The sequence below is a fragment of the Cotesia typhae genome, unplaced genomic scaffold, assembly GCF_013202065.1.
Source record: "Cotesia typhae breed Kobodo isofemale line unplaced genomic scaffold, CoteBio_Ctyphae scaffold_121, whole genome shotgun sequence".
In the NCBI taxonomy this organism is placed as follows: domain Eukaryota; kingdom Metazoa; phylum Arthropoda; class Insecta; order Hymenoptera; family Braconidae; genus Cotesia; species Cotesia typhae.
The window spans coordinates 2,067,647-2,094,836 of record NW_027423773.1 but is presented as its reverse complement, the minus strand read 5'-3'; the positions used below and the strand labels follow the sequence as shown (position 1 = coordinate 2,094,836).

General features: G+C 27.5%; 3 protein-coding genes across 3 annotated transcripts; 2 read left to right on the top strand and 1 right to left on the bottom strand.

Annotated features, from left to right (window-relative positions):
* Positions 1–1,311: 1,311 nt before the first annotated feature.
* LOC141533679 (uncharacterized) lies at positions 1,312–15,464 on the top strand. The gene is made up of 2 exons (XM_074252682.1): positions 1,312–1,445; positions 12,073–15,464. The coding sequence occupies exons 1-2, from the start codon at positions 1,428–1,430 to the stop codon at positions 13,711–13,713; spliced, it is 1,659 nt and encodes a 552-aa protein (XP_074108783.1). The 5' UTR covers positions 1,312–1,427; the 3' UTR covers positions 13,714–15,464.
* A 4,249-nt stretch (positions 15,465–19,713) lies between these two features.
* On the top strand, positions 19,714–22,974 carry LOC141533774 (uncharacterized). Its single transcript, XM_074252816.1, has 2 exons — positions 19,714–19,890; positions 20,704–22,974. The coding sequence occupies exons 1-2, from the start codon at positions 19,714–19,716 to the stop codon at positions 22,690–22,692; spliced, it is 2,166 nt and encodes a 721-aa protein (XP_074108917.1). The 3' UTR covers positions 22,693–22,974.
* A 141-nt stretch (positions 22,975–23,115) lies between these two features.
* Positions 23,116–27,132, bottom strand: LOC141533865 (odorant receptor 9a-like). The gene is made up of 6 exons (XM_074252957.1): positions 26,839–27,132; positions 26,109–26,305; positions 25,808–26,024; positions 24,630–24,839; positions 24,464–24,574; positions 23,116–24,382 (listed from the first exon to the last, which is right to left on the bottom strand). Exons 1-6 carry the CDS (start codon positions 27,130–27,132, stop codon positions 24,203–24,205), a joined length of 1,209 nt encoding a protein of 402 aa, XP_074109058.1. The 3' UTR covers positions 23,116–24,202.
* Positions 27,133–27,190: the final 58 nt, after the last annotated feature.

Genomic DNA, 27,190 nt, shown 5'->3' with positions numbered 1-27,190 from the left:
TTATTTGTTAAATAAACTGTAAAAAAGTGAGCTAGTATCTAGTGAACTATTGACATTTTTAATGATATAAGCTCATCCCGATGTTACACTCATCGAGACCTTTTATTTGAGTACCCACATCAATTTTTCATATATTTTGTATATTTATATATATGTATTTATGAAAAATACATCAAAATGCATCCCATAAATTTATAGGAGTAATACCTAAATTTTTCTCTCAGTATATATTTACGTCTTTGATCGTAATTTTTAAACGCGGATGTTTAAATTCTACTGGTTACCCTAGATAGTGGCTGCTATAATTCCTGATGGTAACTATTACCATCAGAAATTATAAATGTAACCATTTAGGATGATAGTAGTAATTAACTCTAGTTAACATAGAGGATTACCATATCTAGATATTAACTGCTATTATTTAATTTTCTCCGTGTAGCAACCGTTACTATGGCAACGTTTACCATAGCAACGGTTGCTATGGCAACAGTTACTATAGCAATGATTAAATATAAATGAGTAAAATTAGTAAAAATATTGATTAATAAAATTGTCAATAATAAATTTTTTGACAGAACCGCGTTCAATTTTCTTTTTCTAATTTTTTAAAAATAGCATCATAACAACCAATGCAATAATTAGATTTCTACAAAATTTACTAAAAATCATAAAAATGATAAAAATAAATGAAACAAATTCCAAGAAGAAAACATAATTAATTACACCTAATTAATAAATAATAAAAAACAAAATAAAAAGTTATTAACATGAATTTATAAATAAAATTAATTTCCTGTCATTAATCATATGTAATATTAATATGCATACAGATCGATATCAAATATCAAAACCTCCTATTAATACTAAGTGTATTAAAAAGGAATGTTCAAGTGACGTAAGTAAGCCCTGTCTTTGGTCTGCGGTAAGTTTGGCAATGGCCGAGCCCGAAATTCTTTATTGATACCAATACACCTCAGCCGTAACCCATAAACAAGCATAATAATAAAAATAATGATAATGATAATAATAATAAAAGTACTACACAATAAATAACGCAAACTAATTACAAATATGACTAGTATTGTATTTATTAAAAGAAGTACACAACAGGAATTGATATGACGGTATGTTGCTTTAGATAGAACCCAATTGTTCCACAATCCTCCGCGGTATGGACATCTAACTTACGTGTACGAACAAGGAAGCCTATCCAGAAGTGAGAATTCCTCCCCCTCTACCGGATAAATTGTCGTATAGTTTATAAAGCACCGTTCTACCTACTATCTCGTTGCACTTTCTCAGTGAAACTCACGGAGAACTACTCGTAACGGTGAATTAAATTAATTTTTTCCGTCAACCCTTTTTGAAAAAAATTTTTTTTTTTTTTTTTTTTTATACAAAAAAACTGACAAAACTGTTTTTACATCATGCGAATTATTATTCTGGTATGTTTCAAGGTCTTTATTAATTACTAATAATTTTTTTTAACAATTACACTAATTTATCAGTGAATTTTTTATCTTTTTTAAATTTTATTATTAATTTTTTTTTTTAGTGATAAAAAAGTGTAAAGAATTTTTTTTTTTTTTTTTATTATTTTTGAGAAATTAATAGAAAATTTTGTGGTGTGTTATTTTTTAAATTAGTGAAATTTTTTTTACGATCGAATTTATTGGACAAGTAGGATTCTTTCTTCTTGCAAGTTATTAATAAAAATTGTAAGAGCCGATCTTATAATAATAATCTGTGTTTAATGACGCAGTAAATTTGATCAGTAGTACGAACAAGACAATCGTTTGTTCTTTCTTCTTTTAGCTTAAGAGAAGAAAGAGATTGCCGGCTAGCTAACAAGGCTTCAATAAATTCTATCTTGTATTTTAAATTCAATTCACGCGTATGTTGACAATACTTCATTTATAAATCATACAGCGTACCTTTGTATGCAATAATATCTTTAAGTTACTTTAGTGTGCCGTTTCACTTTCATCATATTGCCGTCCTTGGGGTAATGTAACGAAAGTAAGTCCGGTCATAGTTTTACAGTATGAATCCGTTTGGTTAATAAAGATGTTAGTTAAATTTTATTTAATTATCATTTAGTGAGTTGGGTTGCTTAATGATTCACTGGTACCTCCACATGCTTTTATTTTATTTTATTTTATCATTTTCTTAATTGACTATTAAATTTTTTTCTAATGATGTTTCGAGATTATATTAATTATTAATGAGCGATAATTGATTTTATTCATGTGTTGAGATTTGTATTTTAATTAACTGTCGGGAAAGTTTATGAATAAATTTATTTTTGTTAATTAAATTACATTTTTATAAATTTTTAATTTTTTATTAAAGATTTTTTATTTTTTAATTAAAGTTATTTTATAAGATTTTATTTAGATATTTAATTTATTTTTTTTTATGAAGAAATGGAATTATTTAATTAGTAAAATTTTAGAGAATTTTTTTTTTTTAAAAAAATTTATTTCAGATAATTTTGAGTTTTTTTTTTTAAATTATTTATTTTTACAAAAATTTATGTTAAATAAAAATAATTTTTTGTGATATTGAGTTTAAAAATATTTTTTAGTTATTATTTAATAAACGAAAAAATTTTTTAAAAATTAAAAATGTCGGCAAATTTCAATATTATTAAAAAAATTACGTATTTTTTATAAAATCAAAATAATATTCGTCAAAATTTGGAAGAATATAAATTTTCTTTTTTTTTAGATGTAAATTATTTTTATAAATAAAAATTTTTATTTTTTTGCTATTCTGAGCGTTATATTGTTAAAATTTGAACTTATTTGTAACTAGAAATCTTTTTTTGTTTCTTGTAAGATTTTAGTTTCCGATCGAAAGTACAAAAAATTTGTCTAAATTTGAGCATTTTTGCGTATATATTTTAAAAATTAATTTTTCAGAGAAAAAAAAAATCTTAAAAAAAATTTTAACTTGTAATTGTTTTTAAGAAAAAGAAATTTAATTTACAACGCTTATAAGAATATCATAGTAAGTTGTTGTAATTAAATAAAAATATAGCTTATTTATTTTTTTCAACGATAAAAAATCAAAAAATCCATCTTTTATTGATTTTTATTTTTTTATTTGATTATTTAATTACTTGACTGCTTATAAAGCTGCGCTTATAAACAGGTTACAATAATTCGATAAAAGTGAATTAGTATAAGTATAAGTAAGATAAATTTGTCTAAAAAATTATTCTTAAAATCTTTCATAATGACTCAATACTAGACAGTACAAAATTTCTTAAAATATTTATAATTTATCGAGAAATTAACGTCAAAAAATTTTAATTAGATCATAAATTTTTTTAAATCATAAGAACTAAATTTTGCAAAAGATTTTATTCATAAAAAAATTTATTTAAATGCACTGATAGAAGGATTTCTTTGTATTAAAGTAATTATATCTTAAAAATCATTTCCTAGTAATTAAAAAATATTTCTTAGTATTTAAGAAACATTTCTTAGAATTCGTAATATTTCTTAGGATTTGTAATATTTCTTAGTATTTAAAAAAAATTTTTTAAATACTAAGAAATGATGTTTAAGAAATAATTTCTTAAATATAAAAAAATCTTCTTAAATATTAAAAAAATTTGAAATTGATTTTTAAATAAAAATTAGCACGCTTGTAGAAATTTCGATCCTGTTTAAGAATATTATAATAAAGACTTGAAAATATTTAGTATAAATTTTATCTATAAAATATTCTCAAGTTTTTATTAAAATTCTAAAGCAGGATTGAAATTTCTACAGGCGTGCTAATTTCTATTTAAAAATCAATTTCAAATTTGGATTGATCTCAAAATTAATTCATATTTGTGTCAAAATTTGAATTTCAATCTAAAATTAATTTTAAATCATAATTTTTTTTTTGCGCGGGAAATTTAAATTTTGAATTTTAATTCTGCGTAAAAACTGATAAAATGAATTTTAGTTGATAAATAAAAGTAGAAGTTAACAAATTACATAAAAAAAATTTCCATTGAAGTCATAGTTACCCAAACAAATTGAAATTAATTAAAAATAAAAAAAAGAAAAGTATCTCAACAGGTAATTATATAATAGTTAAATGAGTTGGAGTACATTAGCATAAATTAAAATCAAATACTGGTTTATCAAATCAACATAAAAGACAATTACATACATGATCTTGATAAAATATAAAAAGCAAGTAATAAAAGTATCACTATCACTTTTAAGTGAAAATAAAAAAAAAAAAATAGTAACGGGAAGTCGGAGTATACAGAAAGAATGTGTATACGGAATACGGGGCGAATTGAGAGAAACTCGACCAGCTAATCGGGTGTACAGGGCGTGGTGGTTTGTATTTACGCTGTATAAAAATATAAACTTTGCTTTTCTTTAGTGCAGATACATAATATGTGTTTATATATGTGTGTATATGTGTTTATATATATATAAAATAGAGCAATGTTTCAACAAACTTTTTAACGGTGTGCGTGACTGGCATATGCCCGAACGGGAACTGATTACAGAGTCATTCGTCTGTACATAAAACCGTCACGATTTTCCCAGAGCGATCGAACCACAAGAACTCATTAGCTCATTTATATCTACTGACTCAGTCGGAGACTTAGACTTGGTCTCTACTCCCTCTTTCCTCGGGCATTAGTCTCCGGTCTCGATATAGTATATATCCTTCTAGATCTAATGCAACCTTACAGCTAAATTTTCCCTCAAATAATTTGAAATTTTTCTAAAATTTCCTAAATTCATAAATTTATTTTAATTTTAAATTATTTAATTGATTTTATTTATATCTTTGTTGTCATTATTTTTTATTTCATTGCAAACAGTAACCTTGATTATTTATTTTTATTAATCTAATCGCACACTTCACTTTCACTGCTTTCACTTATATTAGAGCTCATGCACATTATGCATTTATCTATATAGGTATACATTGACATATGACAATAATTATATGTTTTTATTAATATTAATAAATATAATGTTTTAGTAATTTACAGTTTTTCAAGGTAATATTAAAGAAATTGCACGACAATCTTTTTATCATTACGGATTTTTCGTTTAAAAAGAGAGAATTTTGTTATTATTGTCATTAAGAGTTATGGAAATTTTTATATGTTAATAAAATCATTTATTTTAACCAAAAGGTTCATTTTAAAAAATATTTAACGGCAAAAATTATATTTTAAATAATTTAATTATGATATTTTAAATAAATTTTCTATTATTACTAATTATTCAAGCATTAAATAATTACACAGTAAATTATTTCGTATCTTTAAAAATTTTATAATTTATGTTTGATTATTATTTAATTAATTTTCCAATTTGAAATTTTTATTAAACAAATCTGTGAATTTTTTAGTTTTTAAAAAATTAGTTAATTATTTTTTTTAATTATTAATTATTTGAAAAATTTGGCGGTATTTTTTCTAATTATCAATTATTAAGAAAATTGGATAATTATTTTTTTTTAATTATTAATTATTTGAATAATTAGATCTTTGAAAAATTAAATTAAGGGAAATTTTGAGAACGAATGGGATTATTTCTTTATTTTATTTAAATATCAAAGCAATGGTTGAGTGGAAAATGATACAAAACAAAATAAATAAAAGTACATTTAATAATGTAAAAAAATATTTTAATAATATTAGAATTATGGGAATAGCATCAGTGAAATCAATCAAAAGTTTAAATAATATAATTAGCTGATTACATCCCCTGATAAAAGGGAGGTGAATGGGTGAAAATAGTAATATTAAAACTACGCAAATAACTACACATTTTTAATTTTCTTAGCGGGAAATTCAAAATTTCAATTTTTTTTTTTTTGTAAAAATCCAGAAGTACAAAATTTTATAAAATTTTATAAAAGTTATAATTTTGTATACAGATTTATGAGACCATTTTTGATATAAAATCGTACGAATGATTTTTCATAAAATTATACGTAATTTTGGAAATCATTTCGAAGGTAAAAAATAGTAAATTTAGGCCAAGATCTTTTGATTAAGCGATAAGATCTCTTCCAGTTAAGCTAGTCATTTAGTTTCTTTGATGATTATTAATTATTGATTATCATAAATATACAGTGAAAAGTTATTTAGTCAAAAAAAATTGGGTAAAAAATTTTTATGCTAGATTTTTGCCACTTTTTTTTTAATTAATTCAACACTTGTCAATTTGAAACAATTGTATTAAATTAAAACACAAGAGTGTTAGAAATTGATAAAAATTTTTTTACTGTCTAATTTTTTCGACATTAAATTTTTTTTTTATCTAGTTAATTGTAATTTTATAAAATAAAATTGTTGCTGAAGACAGAGAACGATTTAGAGCCAAAATTACCGAATTAAAGACAAAAATTTTTGAGATTAAATAAAATATGATTTAATTATAAATTATAAACAACGTAAAAAAAAATATAGTGATGTGATTTTTGAAAAAAACATTGTCATTGTTTATATGAATAATAAAAATTGCAGAAGATTAAATTAGACTTGAGTGACTTGAATTTAATGTACTCCTTGTAATAAAAGTTGACAGATGCTAACTTGATTATTCACGATGATAATACACTGCTTAGTACAGTAGTAAAACTTTTAAAGAAAGTCAGTAGACTTATTGTTTATTATGTTCTCGTTAAAATAATTGAAGAGAAGAAAACAAGTGTGGAATGAAAATTGAGGCTGAAATTAATTTTTTTTATTTAAGAAAAATTTCACATAATTAAAAAAAAATATTTGATTTAATAATTCAAGACTAAATTTAATGTTTAGTAAATTTTTTTATTTATTTAATAAAAAAATAATTTAAAAAAATAAAATTTATTTTTTTGAAAAAAAAAAAAAAAAAAAAAAAAAAATTATTTTTTGAAAAAAAAAAAAAAATGAAAATATTGTAAAATTATTCTGTCAAATAGTAAATGTATATAATTTATGAAAAATGCAATAGAAAAATTTTATTTAAATTGAGTTAAAAATTAAAAATAGAATCAACTTTAATTTTATCACAATCTTACAAGCCAATAGTTAAGAATAAAGATAAAATGTAAATTTCTGGAGTAAAAATAATCCAGTAAAAAATTTAAGACGAAAAATATTATTTTTATCCGAAAAAAAAAACCGGTTATGATAATAATTTTGCTTGAAACAACTTTATAAAACAACTTTTGAAAAGTTATTTTATTTTTTTTATCAGCTTTGTATTTTCACGATAAAATTCTGTTGAAAATCAGAATCAATATCTGAATAATTTATTAATGAAAACTTTAAACTGACAAGTTTTAATATTTAACAAACTAGTATTTGCACGTTCAGTTATTTTTTCTCGGCGATTTACTTTCTCTATTATACGGAGATAGTAACGCGCGAGAAAATGAACTCGAAGAAATATGAATGTAATTCTCAGAAGTAGATTTTATTTATTTTTTTTTTTTTTTTCAATCAATTGAATAAATGAAAGATATTTCGAGGATAAATTCATACCGAGAGCGTACAATTAATTTTATCGAAATTGTGTTTGTAAATTACGCCAGTGATTGTTAAATATTAATGTATGAAATAATATTTTTTATTGTCATTCGAGGCGTGCACTTTTCGGTTTCTTAACCTTTTTAAAAGCTATTATCGCTTTTGAAAGAACCGATTAATAAGATCAAATTTAGTTTAAAATTGCCATTTAATTAAACTTACCTATAAAAGTAAATTATATTTTTTTAAATAATAGCTTATTACGTATGATTAAATTTCGCGTGTGTATTATTTGAATATATATTGCATATTTCACAACTTAGTCCTTGAGAATAAAAAATAATTAAAGAAATAGTTTAAAGGAGTGGCTAAATATGAATTTTTATATTTCCGTTTAATTGTAAAATATATTTATTTTATTATTCGCATATTTTAATTCAACATTCATTTAAAAGTTTTTGTTAAAAATCAGTCATAAATAATTTATTTACCAACTTTTTGGTTTATTGTTATCTAAATTTATACTGAAAGAAAAATTATCTTTTCAGTAAATTATTTTTATTAATAAAAATAAAAAAAAAATAATAGAATTTAAAAATTTTTAAATTTCTTTTTTAAAAAAATTGAAATTTTTTTCAAAAGAAATTAATTTATTTAAAATTTAAAACATTTTTTTTTTAGCGAAGAAATAAAAAATTTTTCTTTCAATAACTTTTTTTTAAAAAAAAAAAGTTTTTTTAAATTTGTAAAAAAATAATTTTTAATAGAAAACTTGCAAATTTTTAGTAACATTTTTTTTTATTTTAAATCTAAGAAACTTTAAAAAAAAAATTATTGGAAGAAAAATTTATAAGTGGGATCAATCCTATTTTGGGCCATAACTAGGTGTAGAATTAATATTTTCAATTTTTTTTTATTCAAAAAAATGTCTTTAAAGAAAAAAATAAAAATTTCGATAGTTTTTTTTTGCCTTCAAAAGTTGGAAAAAATTTTGGCTCTTATTTTTTTAATAAAATTTCTATTTTATTTTTTTTTGATATATTTTTTTTTAAAAGCACATAAAAATTTGAAAATTAGTTAAATTTGTGATAATCAAATTTTTTTTTGAATTGTTTATTTTTTTTTTTTTTTTTTTCAAAAAAAAATATATCAAATAAATCAAATAGAAATTTCGTTCAAAAAGATGAAAATTAATATGATCGTAAAAATTTCCCGAAACTTAAAAAAAAAAATTATTACAAGAGAAATTTTTACTTCTTCATTTAAAATTTTAAACAAATTAATTTCTTATCAAAACAATGCCAATTTTTTTTTAAATAAATTGTTATCTTTCAGAGCCTAAAAAGTAAAAAAAAAAATCCCAGAATTTTTAGATTAAATTATAATAATTGTTCCGAATTACTTTCATTCGTTCCAAGAGTTCAAATTCATAGATTGATCCGTAAAATTTTTTTTAAGTACACTGGTAATGAAATTAACCCAATAAAATCATAAATTAAACATATTTTTGCTTGATTATCATGAAAATTAATTTAGCAAGTATTTAATAATTTTAATAAATTTTTTACCAAAAAATCATGGCAAAAAAAAAAATTGACATGTAGAAATTTAAAAATATTAAAAATCCAATTTTTTATAAAAAAATTTTTTTTTAAATAAAATTAAAAAATGATCAAATGACTGCTAACTTTAATGACATTTGATTACCAAAAAAGTAATTTTTAAAACAATCTTAAATAAATATTCTTTCTCTTAAATGAATAAAAAATATCAGAATAAATTATTTCCAACAATGAATAATATAATTTCTCTGAATAATTTGAAATGAATAGGAAGTGTAATTGTATCAACAAAGGATTATGAAATTTAAGATAGTTACATAATGACGTAATATATGAAGGACATTGCTCCAGGCAATGAACAATTAAAACGGTTTTACGGTACAACCAAATCAAAGATATAAATATATAAATATATATATTTACAAATGTAAAGGTGCGCCGACGGTTGTATTGAGCTAAATAAAACTTGTACGTGTGATTCAACTAAAAGTATAAGTTTACTTGGATTATTTAATATATATATATTGTAGTTAACAAATCTAGATCCAGGCGTGGTTGCATTGAGCATTACATCCGCCGCCGCCGCCGCCGCGGGTTCAAGGAGAGTGAGCGCGAGTTACGACGCGCTCAATCTGAATCTCACGCTAGGTCGTCGTGGACCGCGCGTCTTATCCCGGATTTAGGTCACTCACACGCGGGACAGACTCAATATATTTTATTTTATATATATTGTATATTATGTACACACTTATCCATGTATATAAGTCATACGTATTACGTCAGCGTAACGAATACTTAAGGTTCTCACAATTGGTGCTTACACAAAGCATTTACTTACTTTGCTTACGATAAGTACGCTCCAGTATTGGCTGAGACGGAAGCATTACGCATTTTCTCAAACTTTCGTTGAAATTTTTTAATATCTTTCATCTTTATTCACTGCAATGTTTTATTTTTAATTTATAATATTGTCATTTAATTATTTAAATAATGAATAATGAGTAATGACACTCATTTTTTTTGTTAAGGGTTGGCTTAACACTTGCATTGCCAGTCATGATTACTCAGGTTTTTTGTTTCAATTATCCACTGGTAAAAGTTTGTGTTACAAGTCAGAGAACTAGAAAATTGAGAATATGAGTTTTGGAAATATTTGTTTTATCTTTTAGAGAAATTTTTTTTCGGTAAAAAATTTTTTATCGAAGGATTTATTAACTATTAATAATTTAATTTATTTCAAAACAATTATTTAATTATTTAATTTTTAATTATTTAAAAAAAAAATTATTTAATTTATTAAATTTTAATAAATATTTTTTAACATTCAATAAAAATTTTTGTATTTTTAAATATTAAAAACGTTAATTTATTTAGTGAATTGAATTATTATCATGTATTCCAGCTACACGTAAAAAACATCCCGTATAATTTGGATTATACTCAGTAGAATCTTGGATCATACAATTTTTTCGGAAATTGTGCTATTCAACTTTTTTCCTTTTTTAATTTATAAATTTATAAATTTTTTTTTTAATTCATTTTTTTATGTATTTTTCACAAAAATATATATGTCAATAAAATCGTATATAAATTTTGTTCTAAAAAATAAAATTGAAGAGGTGACCTCATTTGAAAATATTTACTAAAAATTTTTCAACCCCAAATTATCGGAAAAATTGTGCTTAAATATGCTTAAATGCTCCTTAAATATTTTCTATCCATACATTGCATTGTATTTTTGAAAAATAGATAAAAAAAAATGAACAATTTAAAAAAAAATTAATTATCACAATTTCAACAAATTTTCAAAAAAATTTATAAATTATAAAAGAAAAAAGTTGAATATCATAATTTTCGAAAAAGTTATATAATCTAAGATTCTACTGAGTATAATTCAAATTACTTACGGGATATTTTTTCGGATTACATCCAGTGTAATCTTATGCAAATCGGAGATTACACTGAATATAATACAAAATTATTAACTTTTTGATAATATCAATTCATTTGTAGTAAAATAATAAAATTAGATAAAAATCTTAATTGTGTAATATTTAATTTACTAACTACAAAGTGATTAATTAATATAAATAAGTGATCTATTAGAAATGATAATTTCTCTACATAAATTTATTAATTTAAAGGTGCGGAGGTAAATTATTATCAATACAAATAACCGACTTTATTTAGAGTCACGACGTGAATGGCTGAAAATTATAACTTGTAACTTTCGGAAGACATACATGGAAAAATGATTACTAATAAGTAAAAGTACCATGACCAAATAATATTGTTTCAAATAGTGATATTTAAATGCTGTAATTTAGAGTTTATTGAACTTCTTATATTATATTTACAAAAAAATTATTTTCTATAAAAAAATACTTTTTCTTTTTTTTTGTTACAATTATGAGTCTTAAAAAAAGAAATTGAAATTTTTTAGACTTAAATATTTTTATTAAATGAAATGATTAAAGAATTTAAAAAATTATTTTATTTTTTATTATTTTGAATACTTTCTAATCTAATCCTTAAAATCATTTTAAATATATTTTTTTTAAGACGTTTAACATGTGAAATTATTTTTAATCATTTTGTTTAACAAAACTAAGAATATAATCTAAAAATATACTTCTTAAAATTTAATTAGACTTTGAATTACTCTATTATTAAAAATCAATAAATTTGCGCAGAAAATAAATTTTTTTTTTTCAAATTTTTATTATTTAAAGTATAATTATTCTAATAATTTAAAGTCGACTTTGCTTTACTTTAAATTTAAAGCCTAAATTGCTTCAAGTCAATTTTTTCATTCAAAAAAATTTAATTTCAATTTTTAAGTTTAAAAAGATCAAATTAAATTCTTTGAAATTTTAACAAATTTATTTTACAATTTAAGTCCAAAAAAGTATTTATTAAATTTTAATAATTCATATTTAAGGAGATTAAATTATTGCAATAAATAATTATAAAAATAAAAATTTCCAATAAACAATATAAAAATTTTTTTTTCAGGTTTATCTAACGATAACCCTAGTCTATGCACGCCGAGTCCAATTGCGCCCGCAATCAGCAGTTCCGCAGATCTACTACGAAGATGAAGACGCGCGAGTGTCAGCGGCTGAAGAAGTAGACATCGAAGATGGGGAGGGTTACCTATCGCAGCGGCAACAAGCGGAGTACCAGCCCCGAACTCGAGCGCTTCCATCCCCGCGCTCAAAAGACATATCAAGCCCATCAAAGCTTCCGCCAGTCCAAACAATCCGTAACTACAACAAAGTAAACGACGACGGGTCATTCACCTTCGGCTACGAAGCCGCGGACGGTTCCTTCAAGGAAGAAACCCGGGGAACCGACTGCGTAGTCCGCGGAAAGTACGGTTACATCGACCCAGACGGCAACCGTCGTGAGTTCGAGTACGTCTCCGGAAACCCTTGCGACCCGAACGCTCCAAAGGAAGAAGACGATGAACTGCCGAGCAAGCAGGAGCCGGATGAAGTTGGCGGGCCCGCGAACTATCCGCTGATCCGCCCACGACCCAATCCGCAGAACTACCCCCGAAAGTCCACCGCCCGACCACCCACGACTATTTTCCAAAGCGAGCTTAATTTGGAAGACGAGGAAGCCAGCCAAGAATTGAAAGCCAATGACGAGCCAGCGGTCAGACCGACTTACCGTCCGAAGCCTCGGCCTAATTATCTTCAAGTTTCTGCGGTCCAGGGCGAGAGTCTCAATTATGAGAGTCCAAATGCTGTCACCCAGTCTGCCAGCACCACTGCCAGTCCGGTCTATCGAGTGACATCACCAGCACCTCGGTACCACAGCTTGGCAAGCCCCACAACGTCTCGCCACGTGCCCACGCCGTCCTACCAAGCTTTGGAGTCAACGTCACCTCGGCCGCAATCCACAGTCGCCATCACCCCAAGGCCCCACGTCCTGCAGATCGCATCTCAGTACGTCTCGCCCACCAGCACTGAAAGACCCGGAGTCGTTTACGCCAGACAGAGGAGCACCACCGCCAATTCTTTGATTCCTTCTCCGTCTTCCAACGACGTGCATCTGAACTTCGCTGCTGAACTGGAGCGATACGTCAAAACCGTCCCGGTGACGAACCGACCGGTCACCAAAGTGTCCTCTGTCAAGGCAGAGCCGATCTACCAGTCCGAGCTGGTCTACGATCCCAGCAGTGGGCAGTACAACACTCAATTGTACCAAAGCTTGCCGCAAACTCTCGGAGACTTTAGGGTCAATCACAAGCTGCAGCCCTATGTGGCTCAGCAGGAAGCTCAGGCTCAGGCTCATGTTGCTCTGCAACAGCAGCAGAGACACCAACAGCTTCAGCAGCAGAGACAGCAGTACCAGGCCCAACAGGCCCCTCGTCCCACTCCCAGACCTCAGCCTCAGGAGACCATCTATCGCCAGCAGCAAACTGATCAGTTGCTGCAGTCTCAGCAGCTTTTTGCTCAGCAGCAACAACGCCAACATAAGCATCAACAGCAGCAGGAGCCCAAGTATCAGTATCTTGCTTCTCAGAGAGATCCTAATTCTTATTACTATGCTGTCGCTCCCTCACAGAATCCCAGAGATGCTCCACTTTCGTTGAGCCAGATTGATCAGTTCTTGCGTGGCAGCACTGCTGGGTTTCAGTTAGCTTAAAAAGTCAGAAAATTCTACTAGGGAGGCTTAAGAGTGAGAGTATGCGCCGTTGAGTCATGTGGGGCGAATGTAAGCACTTATGCATTTAAACTGGTGTTAAAATTAAACAAGAGGAAAATAAAAATATGGTAGAGTGATTATTTAGGTAGTAATTAAAATAAAGAAATAAAATCTAAAATTTTCAAAGAAAAAGAAAGGAAGTAATCTGAATTATTTAAAATGCGTACACTTACGCCGTAGTAAGGGTAAGTGTGTGCACTCGTGGGGGTAAATTTGCGCAACTAAGGAAACTTCGTGGATTTTTAATGCCCTAAGCAAACTAATTTTAATAATACTTAAACAACTATTGAGACATCACATAACTTTAAATTTTATGCTAAATAAAAACGCAAGTACATTATTAACAGAAAACAAAATTAATTTACTTTAATTACTATTCTTAGTACAGTGTGATAATCTTTGTCTTGACAGAAAATTTAACCTTTACGCCACAAGATTCTTAATATTTTACTTTTTAAAGTAAACGAATGATACCATATGGGTTTTTCTTGCATAAGCTAATTTTCCACCAACAAACCTTTAATTTGCTTACACATATCACAAACTTTCCCCTCCTCATTCATAAATAAATAGGTTGCGCACAGTTACCCCACGTGACTCTATACATAATTAGAGGTTTTTTAAAATCCAATTTATGATAATTTAAACAGCGGCTATTATATATTATGTATTATGTTTGATGTGTGGGTTTACACTTTTAATATTATTATTTTCATGATAATAGATTTCGATTTGTGAGGAGCTTTCGATCAAAAGGTTATTTTTGCATTTGTGGAAGTACTGTGTGAAAAAATAATTAGAATTTGGGAACTAATGTTAAAAAATTGAAGATTCTTTTTTAAATTAGAGTTAATATTGTTATGATTGAAAGCTTCTCGAGTAATTTGTAAATTTTTAATTATTTTAATTTCGTTAAATCGATGGCACATTATGAATATATCGTTGATACTGTTTAATACTCAATTGCATGTCGCAGTTGCCGAAAATAATGTTTTTTTTTTTTTTTTTTTTCTTAGGATTAAGATTTCTATAATGTTAATGGATCAGTTAATCGTTTTATCGTTGTTCCTATTTGTGTTGAATTTAAAATAAATATTTGATTTGTTTTTTATACAAGATATTGGATAAATTTTAGTAAATTACCTGCCCAAACGATGCCATATACTTAAAAATTTCTAAATACGAGCCCGTTAAAATAGGAAAATGATGAAATTGAAAATATTAATAATGATAACGATCAAATATACAGTATTTTTACTATTAATATTTTTAGTTTTGAAAATCTAAATTATAAGGGTAATAACTGAGACATTAATTTTATAACTCTGATAAAAGAATATAAATTGTGATTTCGTCTACTTGTCCGTCCATATATAGCATAATTTTATCATTTTAATATTCATTCATCGCATTACTAATGTCACAAAAGCGTTAATTGGACAAATGTTTTATTCTCTTGTTAAAATTTTACCTTTAAATTATTTTTGATGTAAAAAAAGCCAAAATTTTTGTCAAAAATTTTTAGTTTTTTTTTATAGAAGTTCAATTTTTAAATTAATTCATTTTTTTTTTTTTTTTTTAGTCTTTTTACCACAAAATTTAATAGAAAAATCAAATAAAATAATATCAATTTATATTTGTCAATCTTACTATAAAAATATCATACAATTTTTTTCGTAAATTTTCTATTGCTAAAATTTTAATGCAAAAATTTTTAATTTAATTAAAAATTCAAATTTTTTAACATTTTTTTTTTTTTTTTTCAAATTTTTTTATTTTTTTAACACGAAAAAAATTTATAACTTAAAAATTCTCTTAATAATAATTAAATAAATTATCTTTAATTGTTTCAATATTTTTTTTTTTTATTATTCTAAATGAAAACTTTAAAATTTAATTTTTTTAGTATTTTTTAAATCAAAATTAACATCAAAGTTTAAAAAAAAATTTTTTTTTTAATTTTCAAACTCTTTTTTTTTACATTTACAAAATTTAACACATTCACAAGCGCTTATTGAAGCATTATTAATGCGAATTGTAAATATTTCGATAATAAAACTGTTTGAAATAAAATTTCTAACAGAAAAATGATCGTCAATAATAAATAAAAAACTAATTATTTAGAATATTATTTTTATACTTGTATTACATAATAATAGTAATTAGCATAAATCCAAATAAACATATAACAATTTTTATATCTCTATTATTGAACATGTATCAAAAATAAACGAATAAAGTAAAAATATAAAAGATTTATTTAATCGCTGTTAATTAATAAAATGAAACTCGTAATTAAATTAGATTAATTAGTAATATAATATTGAGATAGTACCGAGGTAATGGATAACATTAAAGATTGTATTATCTCAAGTAAAATAGCTTCGATATAGAATAATTATATGATGCAACGATTCTTTATTTATCTTTTCACGTGTGGGCTTGAGACAGTATATAAGTGTAAGTACATAAAAAAAAATAATAATAAAAATACACGAGATAATTTCGTACTCTACAATAACTCGTATTACATACCATGGGAACTATTGTTATGCATTATTTTATAGTACATACTCTTGTTCCCTTCATTGCGTGCTTTTTACTCCCACATGGCTTTCACTTGTCTCCATGTGATTTCTATCCTATCCTACATCATTGGGCCAGACACTTATAGACACTAGACTAGCGATTCTAATTTTTATCTTTGTACCTTTGTTAGATTTTTTATTATCGCTTACTATACTTTAACGAGCTGGTTAATTTCACTCTTATCTTCAGTCTAATTCATTTCCTTCCTTCTTGCCGATCTATCAATCTTCTATTTAAAACTAATTACAATTAAATTCATCTCAGAATTTTTTAAAATTAATTTTTTTTTTTTTTCAGTACTTTACTATTTTTAATAAATATTAATTGATTTTATCTAGAAAGTACGTCAGAAAAATTTTTAACAGTTTAAAGATTTATAATTGAGAGGTTTATTTATTTGAAAGGAGTTTTCACGAGTTGAGAAGGCGAAAGACGAAGAAATAGATACAAGGGAAAGCTGTTTAGTTATTATATTATTAATCATAATTTTGTGGTGAGATATATTGATGACTTTGATAGTTACAGCTCTGTATAATTTGCATTATTTATTGAGATTCTTCCCGTGTAAAAAAAAAATCTGAAAATCGTCTTGAAAAAATCTTAAAATAGTTTTAAAAAAATCTTAAAATAGTCTTAGTTTGTGTCACGTTTAAGATCTTGAACAAACGACAATTTTAAGATTTTTTTTACACGGGTATTTCACAATAATTATAGTGTTTTAAAAAAAAAAAATGATATACCCTCGATAAAACTAGTAAAAAACAATAGTATTTTTCTTATCTGAGAATAAATCTTGTTTAGTCAGTATTCTGGGGTAACGTCTTGATGAAATGATGACTGTGTAAAAAATATATTGAACAAGTGATCAACAAGAATTAGAAAAGTGAAATTAATTTTCTTTACATATAAAATTATGTTTAATTGTTTTTCATAGTTAAAAAACAAACTTTTTATTTTTCATAATGTTAAATTAACATATTAATTATAACTCTGCTATATAAAATTGAAATCCTGGAATTTTCGCTACTTTCTATATCATCAAAAAAATTTTAAATACATTTTAGAATATGATACCTTTAAATTTATTTTTTACTAGCCCTTAAAGTTTTTAGAAAAAAATAAAATTTTTATTAGTTTTTTATTATTGTTTATTACTAGAGAATTTTATGTATCGATCGAAGGTAATAAGACTCTTGAATTAAGACAAAATAGTTATCGCGGCCTAAGATATTAATTTCTTGCGTCAGGATGATCAAATTAAAGATGACAAATTTTAGAAGCAAAACTATGAATTTAAAATGAATTTTAATTGCTCCAACAATCAAATTTTAATAAATTAAAACAAATCAACCGTATTAAAAAATTACCAAAGATTGTAATTTTTATAATTATCTGCATTCTTTGAATCAAATCATTTTTTTCTATCAGTGTATGAAATAAAAAAAAAATTTGCATAGATTTTATTATTTTTTAATATCAAATTATTTTCTATTATAATTAATTTTATGAAAATGAAGTTAGCCGGCATTTCAAAATTTTTATAAATTTTTTATTGAAAAAATTTAAATTAAACAATTTAAAAAAAAAATTTTACATGTCAAAAACTTGAAAAACTATAAGTGCAATTTTTTAGAAATATTTTTTTAATTGTAATTTAATTAATAAAAAAAAATCAAAAATTTTTAGACGTCTGCCAGAGCTTCAGTGTTATTTAATTTTTCATAAAAAATATTCTATTACATTGTTAGTTTATTATTTCCAGTAGCATAACTTCACAGTTTCAATTAATAAATCATTAACATAAATATCCTCTTAAACCAGTGAAATCCATCATATTCCTAACAAGCTTACCTGATTATAACATTAGAACAGTTAACATACACTGTTATGAATCTAAAAAAAAAAAAAAAATTGGACAAGATACCTAAAATGATGATAATTTCGGTAGCGATAAGATCATAATTAGATCGTAAGCAGTTATTCATGGTGTTGTCTAGATAAAATCAGGAGGAATACATCAAAATTGGTAAGTGGCAAGTGGCAAGTGGTAAGTAAGTCAGCCGTCGTTTGAACGACTACATATTAATATATGCTGCAAACTAATACAAAGAATGGGAATAATTATGAGGATGAGAGAGGGAGGATGGTGATGGATACACACATCTTAACATTTTACTCTTTAGTATGAATGGTGTTTTGCTTAAGGGAAGGGTTTGGGCGCTGGATATACTATTGTGTCACTCTATATATAATAGAGCGGTCGCAACCCACGCACGTATTGTTAAATTAACCGCGTGTGCGGTAACATGATTTCCAGTTGCAAGGTACCAGCCTTTTATTTATTTATTTAATTATTATTTTTACGTGATTACAAGTGCTAATTATAATAAATTTTATATTTATTTTATTACATTAACATACACTCGATAAAATTGCACAATAAAAAATTTTGCGTTATTGCGTCAAAAAATTTTTTTGTTAAATATTTAACACTTTCATGTGTAAATTTAACATTTATTGTATTAAATTAACACATAGATGTGTTAAATATTTAACACTTTCATGTATAAATTTAACGTTTATTCCGTTAAATTAACACATAAAAGTGTTAAATTAACACAAAAAAGTGTTAAATATTTAATACAAAAATTTTTACCACAAAATTTTTTAGAGCGCAATTTTATTGAGTGTATGTTAATGTAATAAAATAAATTAATACAAGAAAGTCTTAAATATTTAACACAAAATTTTTTACTGTGTATTTTGTGACGTTTTGCTACATAGTAAAAAATTTTGCGTCATTGCGTCAAAAAATTTTTTGTTAAATATTTAACACTTTCATGTGTAAATTTAATGTTTATTCCGTTAAATTAACACATAAAACTGTTAAATTAACACAAAAAAAGGGTTAAATATTTAACACAAAAATTTTTTGACGCAATGACGCAAAATTTTTCACGGTGCAATTTTATCGGGTGTATGTTAATGTAATAAAATAAATTAACACAAAAAAGTGTTAAATATTTAACACAACATTTTTTAACACAAAATTTTTGGACGCAAAATTTTTTACTGCGTATTTTGTGACGTTTTGCTACACAGTAAAAAATTTTTCATCAAAAAATTTTCTGTGAAAAATTTTTCGTCATTTAATATTCTTGTGTGATAAATAATTAAATCAACACATGAGAAGGTTAAATTCTACACGCTATAGTGTTAATATTTAACAGTCTAAAAAGTGACGAAAAATATTTTACGGTGTATTTTATTTTTATTTTTATTTCTTGAAAAATTTGTAGTAAAAAAAAATTTCAAAGACTATTTTTATTTTTTATTACTTATTTGTTTAAGATGACGCCATGGTTGGTGGCTGTATTTTGTCTGGCAACCGCAGGTTGCTTAAACGTCACGGATCAACAGACATCGGAATCGCAAAATGAGCAAGTTGCTATTCTTAAACAATTGAGAAAAGTTAACGATGATGGATCTTACACTTTTGGATATGAAGCTGGCGATGGCTCTTTCAAGGTATTATTAATTTATAAATATATAATTTTAACTTACACTGACAAAAAAAAAATCTTATTTGAGTTAAGAGAAAAATTTTCAAGTTCAGAATTTTTCTACTAAAATTGATTCAAGTAAATTTTTTTTCTGTGTAATTGAAAGTCAATTAGTGAAATTACTTATAGTCAATTCATTCACCGTTTGATATAAAGTGACCGGTCCAGTGAATGAACACAAGCAATAAGTAAATAAAAAAACTTTTTTTTTTTTTTTTGAAAAATAATTTTGATCTGAAATTTATTTTTTAAACTTTTGAAATTAATTTAAGCTCAAATTATTAAAAAAAAAAATTACAATTTTTTAATTATAATATTTGAGCACTTGAGAATATTACAGCGTTTAACTCTTGCTTTAATCAGGATTCGAACCCTCGACTTACTTTCGGACGCTCTAAATTAAAATACATGGTTAAAATGTATTGGTTAAAATTACGGCGCGCGCTATTCAAATTTCTAAACATTAAAAGCTCTAAATGTGATGAAAAAAATTTTTTTATAAACTTTATAATTATTAATGTAAATCTTTAATGAAAAAATAATTTAAAAAAATTTTTTTCAAGATTTTTCATGCCAAAAAAAAAAATCAGACGACCATAAAATAAAATTATTGACTCTATCGTTACTGACAATATTATCATAAAATTAAAAATTTCATTCATAATGTCATAAATAAAATATTTTTTTTTAAGTAAATAAATAAAAATGTTCATTTATTTGCTCGGTCACCCCCACCCCCCAAAAAAAAAAGTAACAATGAGAAAAAAAAATTTGTCAGGTAGAAACCCGCGACGTGCTTGGCAATGTTAAGGGTACGTTTGGTTTTGTCGACGGCGATGGTGAAATAAAACGAGTAACTTACTCGTCATCAAACGGAACCGGGTTTAAAGCAACGACGATCTCGCCATTGCAGGAACGTCCATCAGTGGTGCAGGCGATCCCTCGGAGCAATCGAAGTTCATCAAGCACAAGAAGACCAAGTTCAATGTCAACATCTACGGAATCATCAATGTCCTCTACACAGTCATCATCCTCATCAATATCATCGACGATCAACTCAAAGCTGAATTTAGGACCATCAATCCTGCGGAGAGCGAAGACAACGCCAATGGCGAGTTCGAATTCAACGACAACAGAGTCAGCGCCCAAGACAACATTCGGCACCTACATAAAAACGACAAAACGTCCCCGATTGTTCACAAACCAGAGATCAAGCCCGGAGCCAGAGTCCAGTGAGCAAGAAACGCCGGACAACTTGGAAGAAGACTCGCAGATCACTCGGCCAACCGTCGAAGCCAAAGCCGCCACGCAGCGTAAGAGCTACTTCACAAAACGGCCGCTTGATCACACCCTCCGTCCAATAACTGAAGAGTTTGAGGAAAAAGAAGAAGAGTCCAAGTCGCCGGTCAGTGGCAATAACTTACGCCGGCAGCTGCAAGACGAAACTACCATCAAGGTTCGCGAATCCCAAGAAAGCAGCGACGAACACTCTGACGTCTACCACGCAGGGTCACTTTCGACTCCTCGTCCGCTGTTCACCACGACGAACAATCCGAAAATTATCCAACGCGTCAGGATGGAACGCCCGAAGCTGGTCTACCACCCCAACAATCATCACCAGCAAGTCAAATCTTCAGCCGACGAAAACTACGGCCCGGCGCAGTTCGACGATAACAAGTACCAGAGTCAGAGAAATTACGAGGCTGAGAACAAAGTTTCCGAGCAGGAGCGAGAAGCACCTGAGCAATTCGTCTACCGAGTTCCGCAAGCTCGCTTGCCTCCCAGAGACTATGTAAGACCCATGGACCCGTCTTACATTCGCCGACAGCAAATCCTACGGGACCTACCTCCGGGGCTGTTCGTCCAGCCACAAAGTGACGAAGAAGAGTATCAGCCACCGGTTGAAAGAATCCTCGCTCGACTGCAAGCCAGAGCTTACCCACGACCTGACCCGGAAAACGTCGACTACATCTCCGAGGCTCCGGCGATGGAAGTTCAGCCTCAAGCGTCGCCTCCGCCTCCAGTTCCTGCTCCTGCAACAGCCAACCACCAGAACTACATCCACCCTCGGCAATTCGTGGGGCTGATCCGGCCGTACATGGACCACGAGCCGAGATCTCGAGGCTTCATGAGGCTCCAAGATGAGAAGGACTACATGGACGGCTATCACCGCAACGTCGTCCTTCCTCCAGAAGCGCCCAATCCAATCGCTCCGCCGTTCAGCCGGCGGGATTTCCAGCTGCTTCTTAGGCGTCTGCTTGTCAGCCAGTATGGCGCCCAAGCCTTGAGCCACCCGCGGTCCTACTTGGACCACGCTTTGTACGACGAACAGACTTACTATCAGCGACCCAGGTTGATGTATGAAGAGCCCATTCCGCCGCCCAGAGCTCGTCTCATCCCTGCTATTGATCCTCTCTACAGTCCGTACTATCAAGACCCCAATTCGAATTATCAAGATCCCAGATACGCCAGGAGAGTCTATCGTCAGAAATTCTACGAGCAGGATATCAACGAGCCTGATGCGAACAATCATGGAGACGAAATTCTGCCACCGCCCGTCAGAGAAGCGCTTTTACTTCGCATGCTTCAATTGGCTATTAATAATCAGCGCGCAATGGCGCCCAACACTGTTTTAATGAACCCGGTGCCATCTAGCCAGATGACGCCGGTAACTACTTCCGTTTATAGGAAATCCGGGCCTGTCAGAAGCGTGCAAATTATTTCAGATGATAAATCTGAAGATAAAGATGACAGAAAAAAATTATAAGGTTTTATTGTTGAATGTTATTATTAATGTAGCAAGGGAAAATATTTTTGTTTTATCTAGATCTTCTGATGTTGTTTACGGCTTTCCCACATTTATATTCGTGAGAAATGTGAAATCTATTAAGTCATCATAACAATTGTGCCGTACGATGTTTTTTTTTTTTTTTTTTTTTTAGTTAAATCATTATGCATTTTTAGTCCATTACGTATAAAATAATACAGATTTACATTTTATTCATATTCATTTTGTAAGATCTTTTATATTCTTATTTTTATCCATTTATTGTAGAGAAATTTCATTGTAAATATAGGCGACAATGTACAGTATAAATGTCAATAATTAAAAAAAATTTTTATTAATATATACTAAGAGAAAAATTGAAAAATTTAATTAAATAGCATCACTATTTAATTGAAGTTTGAAAACTTAAAATTATTTATTATATTCAACCCCAATAGATAGTTATTTAAGGAGGTTCGAGCGAATCTAATGTGAAAAATAATTTCCAACTTTGAGCTTTGAAATTAAGAATATGGATAAATAAATACGTCATTTATCTAATCCCAAAATTTTAAAAAGATTCACCGTTTAGTTACTTAGATATTAAATTTCAAAAATCACATTTTTTATCTCCTTATACACGGGCTCTTATGGCGGACAAACTTTAGTCGAGACTTTAATTATTTTTTTCAATATTAACCTCCCAACTTTAACGAATAAACAAACTATACACAAGAAACTTGGATTATTGTAAAATATAAAAAAAATTTAATAATAATACATTACCGATATAATTTTTGAAATATTTAAAGTTTAATTTTATGTTTTTGACTCGTTTATCGTCAGCTATTTATTCGAATAAAGATTTGGCAACGTCGCGTCAAAAAGCTGAGAAAAAAGAAAAGGATAGAAATATAGTTACAGAGAGAGAGAAATATTTAACTCACACACTCATCCACGTCTCTCTAATGGGTATAATCAAACGCGCTGTTGCCAAATCTGTTTATTTAATCCGGCAAGTAATAAATACCAAAGTCATTTTATTACTTTATTTTATTAAATAAGTAAAAATCATCAATTATTAAATTCTTCAAATTATTTAAAATTAAGATAAAGAATTTTGACGAATATTTGGAAGACTGAAAGTAAAAAAAAATTTTAATATTATTTTTACTCATAAGTTACGCTAAAAACTCCTTAAATAGCATCACCACTATTTAATTGAAGTTTTAATACCTAAAATTGTTTGTTATATTGAACCCCAATAGTTACTTAGTTAAATATCGGCTTAATATTCATTTTGATTAACTTTAACTCAGAAAACTGAAAAAATATTTCGCACAGCCCCGACCGAGACTCGAACCTGGATCTTTCAGTTGCGCGTTAAGAGCTCTGACAGTTAAGCTATCTGAGCCATCGTCAACGACCTTTCAGTTCCGTAATAATTTTTTTTTTTTTACACGATAACAAAAAAAAATTATTTTGACTCATTAATTACGCTCGAACCTCTTTAAATCAATGAAAAAATACAAACTCTTGTCATTTGCTCGCGATCAAGAATTAAAAGTCCGTAAGCCATGAATTTGTACTCTTTATTGGCTCGCATCGTCGTGATCATCAACAATTTTTTAACTTTTTTATCACATTCCATCCACGGAGAATTATAAATTGAAGTTGTTATACTTTTTGTCTTTTAAAAGTGTATCACTCGTAAGAAAATGATAACATTTATGGTGGATTATCTTCAGTTAAAAGTTTTAAAAGTACTTACCATCTCAGTGGCGCGATGAGCAAAATTACAGTAGATTATTATTTGTATCAAAAGTGTCATTGCATGAGCGATACTTCTTGCAAATTTTGGCCAGTGTCCTTCTGATGCTTCCTAAACAAAATAATAATTGTCAAAATGTTTTTAATCACCTTTGACTATCTTGTACTTTGTCTAGAGTGAATATACAGCAGCAGAGATCTATTCCGTTTAATAGCACCGTAAAGAAAATAATTGGATTGAACAGAATCTCTATTTGTTTGCACAATCCTAAAATATGGCGGTGTCTCTTGATGAGACCGATAATTGCATTGAAATCGGTAATACTTTTAATATTTTTATCCTTGTATGCTTCTAGTTTGAAATCTTCAGCAAGTACCTGAGATAATGAAGTCTTTTTAGTATTATTGTTGACTAAAGTACCTGCGGGTAATAAGGTCTAAGTGACAAAATTAAAATTCGAATTAAAAAATCAAAAAAATTGAAAAAACGCTTCACGCTCTTAGAATTAGATTCTAATATGTTAAAATCGGATATGATCAAAATTTGAAATCATTGCGATTAATAAATTTTGAAAAATTGAGATTTTTTTATTTTTAGGCATGTAAACTTTTTTTTCGGCTGGTGACAAATTGTTTGATAATATTTAAATTTTTGAATTAATTTATAAAGTTTGAATTGTAGTCGTTGTATATACTTATACTTTATAATCCTCAATTTTGTTTATAGTGATATAATAATTTATTTATTTATTATTTACTATTAATTGTTATAAAATGATATGGGGTCAATTGAACCAGCAGTCCCGGGGAAGATTGAATCATACGGAGAAGCATGGGACATGCGCTTGCATCTTGACTCTACGTGAAAAAACTCAGGGAAATAATTTAACAATTTGATGAACTGAATTTATAATGAAAATTATTTTTTAATTTATTTAATATAATATCTGTGGATTAAAACGGTGCAACAGTAATATTACCAACTAATAATTAATATATTATTTATTAAAAGCTCGGGTTTGAGTTTTAAATATTATTGGTTCAATTGACCCCAAGCAGTGGTTGAATTACCCCCGAGCGGGGGTCAATTGAAACATTCGACGCGTTTGGATAAATTAATAATTTTAAAAAATTCACGTTGTTTATTGACTAATTTATGTATTGACAACAATAGTAGACATAATAAACTACCATTCCAAGAAAAAAAAATTATTATTTAGTTTTAATTCGAATAGTAAAAAATTACTAAACTTTTTTTCGGTTCAACTGACCCCCTTCTCCTCTCTCTCCCTTAGCTGTGCTTTATTACCAGCCGATACTTTACAATTATCAGAGAATAAATTACCAGCATATTAATGCAAATATGGGTAGTAAGTTGAATAAATATAGTGTCACATGTAATCCAGTAGAAAACGGCGAAGTAATTTACGCATTGCTCGTAAATTATACAAAAATTGTAGCTGATAAGTGAGTTGTAAGGAAACGGATACAACAAAGGATACACCGTCGCTGAGTAATCAAGTGATTTGTTCCTATTTATCAAATAATGGCTGACTAGTAGACTGATTTACCAGCAAAAAAATATTAAGACATGATTAATAGAGTTGATAGATCGATTTATTGATTAATATTTTTTTACGGCTTACTAATACGGACGCAATCCGTAGCTGAGGCCCACTGAAATTGCAGCAAACATATAACAATATCGTGCTGGCTTGGAACTATTTATCAGCTCATCTATTTGAGGGCGCAAATGCTTACGGGTTCTCGCATTTTTCCACAATATATGGAAGTCCCGGAATATGTTAAATAATTGACGACGATGCAATGACAATCTCAAACCCTATTAAAATGATTTTTTTTAGTAAATCAATTATTATTCAATCAATAAAATTTCTTCAACAAAATTTCAAAAACGTGTATTTTATTTTAAACTTATTGAAAAAAATTTATTATTTTTTTAAAGTCAAAAAAATAATCTAAATAATGAATTCAAAATTTCAAAAGTTTATATTTTATTAAAAATCATTGAAAACACTAAGAGAAAAAAATTTCAGATAGTAGCTAGTATAATCCAGATTACAATGAATATAATCCAGATTATACTCATTATAATCCAGATTATACTCATTATAATTCAGATTATACTCATTATAATCCAAATTAAACTCATTATAATCCAGATTATACTGAGTATAATCCAAATATCACTCAGTATAATCTGGATTATACTAGCTACTATAATCTGAAAAAAATTTTTTTTTTTCACCACAGATATCACTGAGTATAATCTGGGATAATATCCAGTGTCATCTTGTTTTTTCCGTGTAAAAGGTACTGATTAAAAAAGACACATTATTGTAAAGAGTTTGACACCTTGATCATGCACATAGAGGCTGACAATATCACTGTGATAACTTCCGCTGCAAAACTAATATCATCATACCCCACTAAATGGAGTGTCCAAAAACCAGAATAAACATACAACATAAAAACACTAACGCCTAGACTACTTATAAAACCTTCTTTATAAGAAAACTTAATATATATCTCAATGTTATCACGGAAGGCATTTCGCATAGACTTAAGGCCTATTAGTTGAAGTACTATCAATTCTATGTTTAACAACTGTTCACAAGTATCTCTGACGTCCTCAGCTCTGTCAACCATTTCGACGTATGACTCCTCAATTCAATTTTTTGTCATGCGCAAAAGTTTTTCGAATCAA

Coding starts and splice junctions, on each gene's coding strand:
- LOC141533774 (XM_074252816.1), top strand. CDS start 19,714: ATGACGCCATGGTTGGTGGCTGTATTTTGTCTGGCAACCGCAGGTTGC. Junction 19,891..20,703: donor CTGGCGATGGCTCTTTCAAG/GTATTATTAATT, acceptor AAAATTTGTCAG/GTAGAAACCCGCGACGTGCT.
- LOC141533865 (XM_074252957.1), bottom strand. CDS start 27,132: ATGGTTGACAGAGCTGAGGACGTCAGAGATACTTGTGAACAGTTGTTA. Junction 24,840..25,807: donor ATATTTGCATTAATATGCTG/GTAATTTATTCT, acceptor TCATTATCTCAG/GTACTTGCTGAAGATTTCAA. Junction 24,575..24,629: donor GTATATTCACTCTAGACAAA/GTACAAGATAGT, acceptor TATTTTGTTTAG/GAAGCATCAGAAGGACACTG.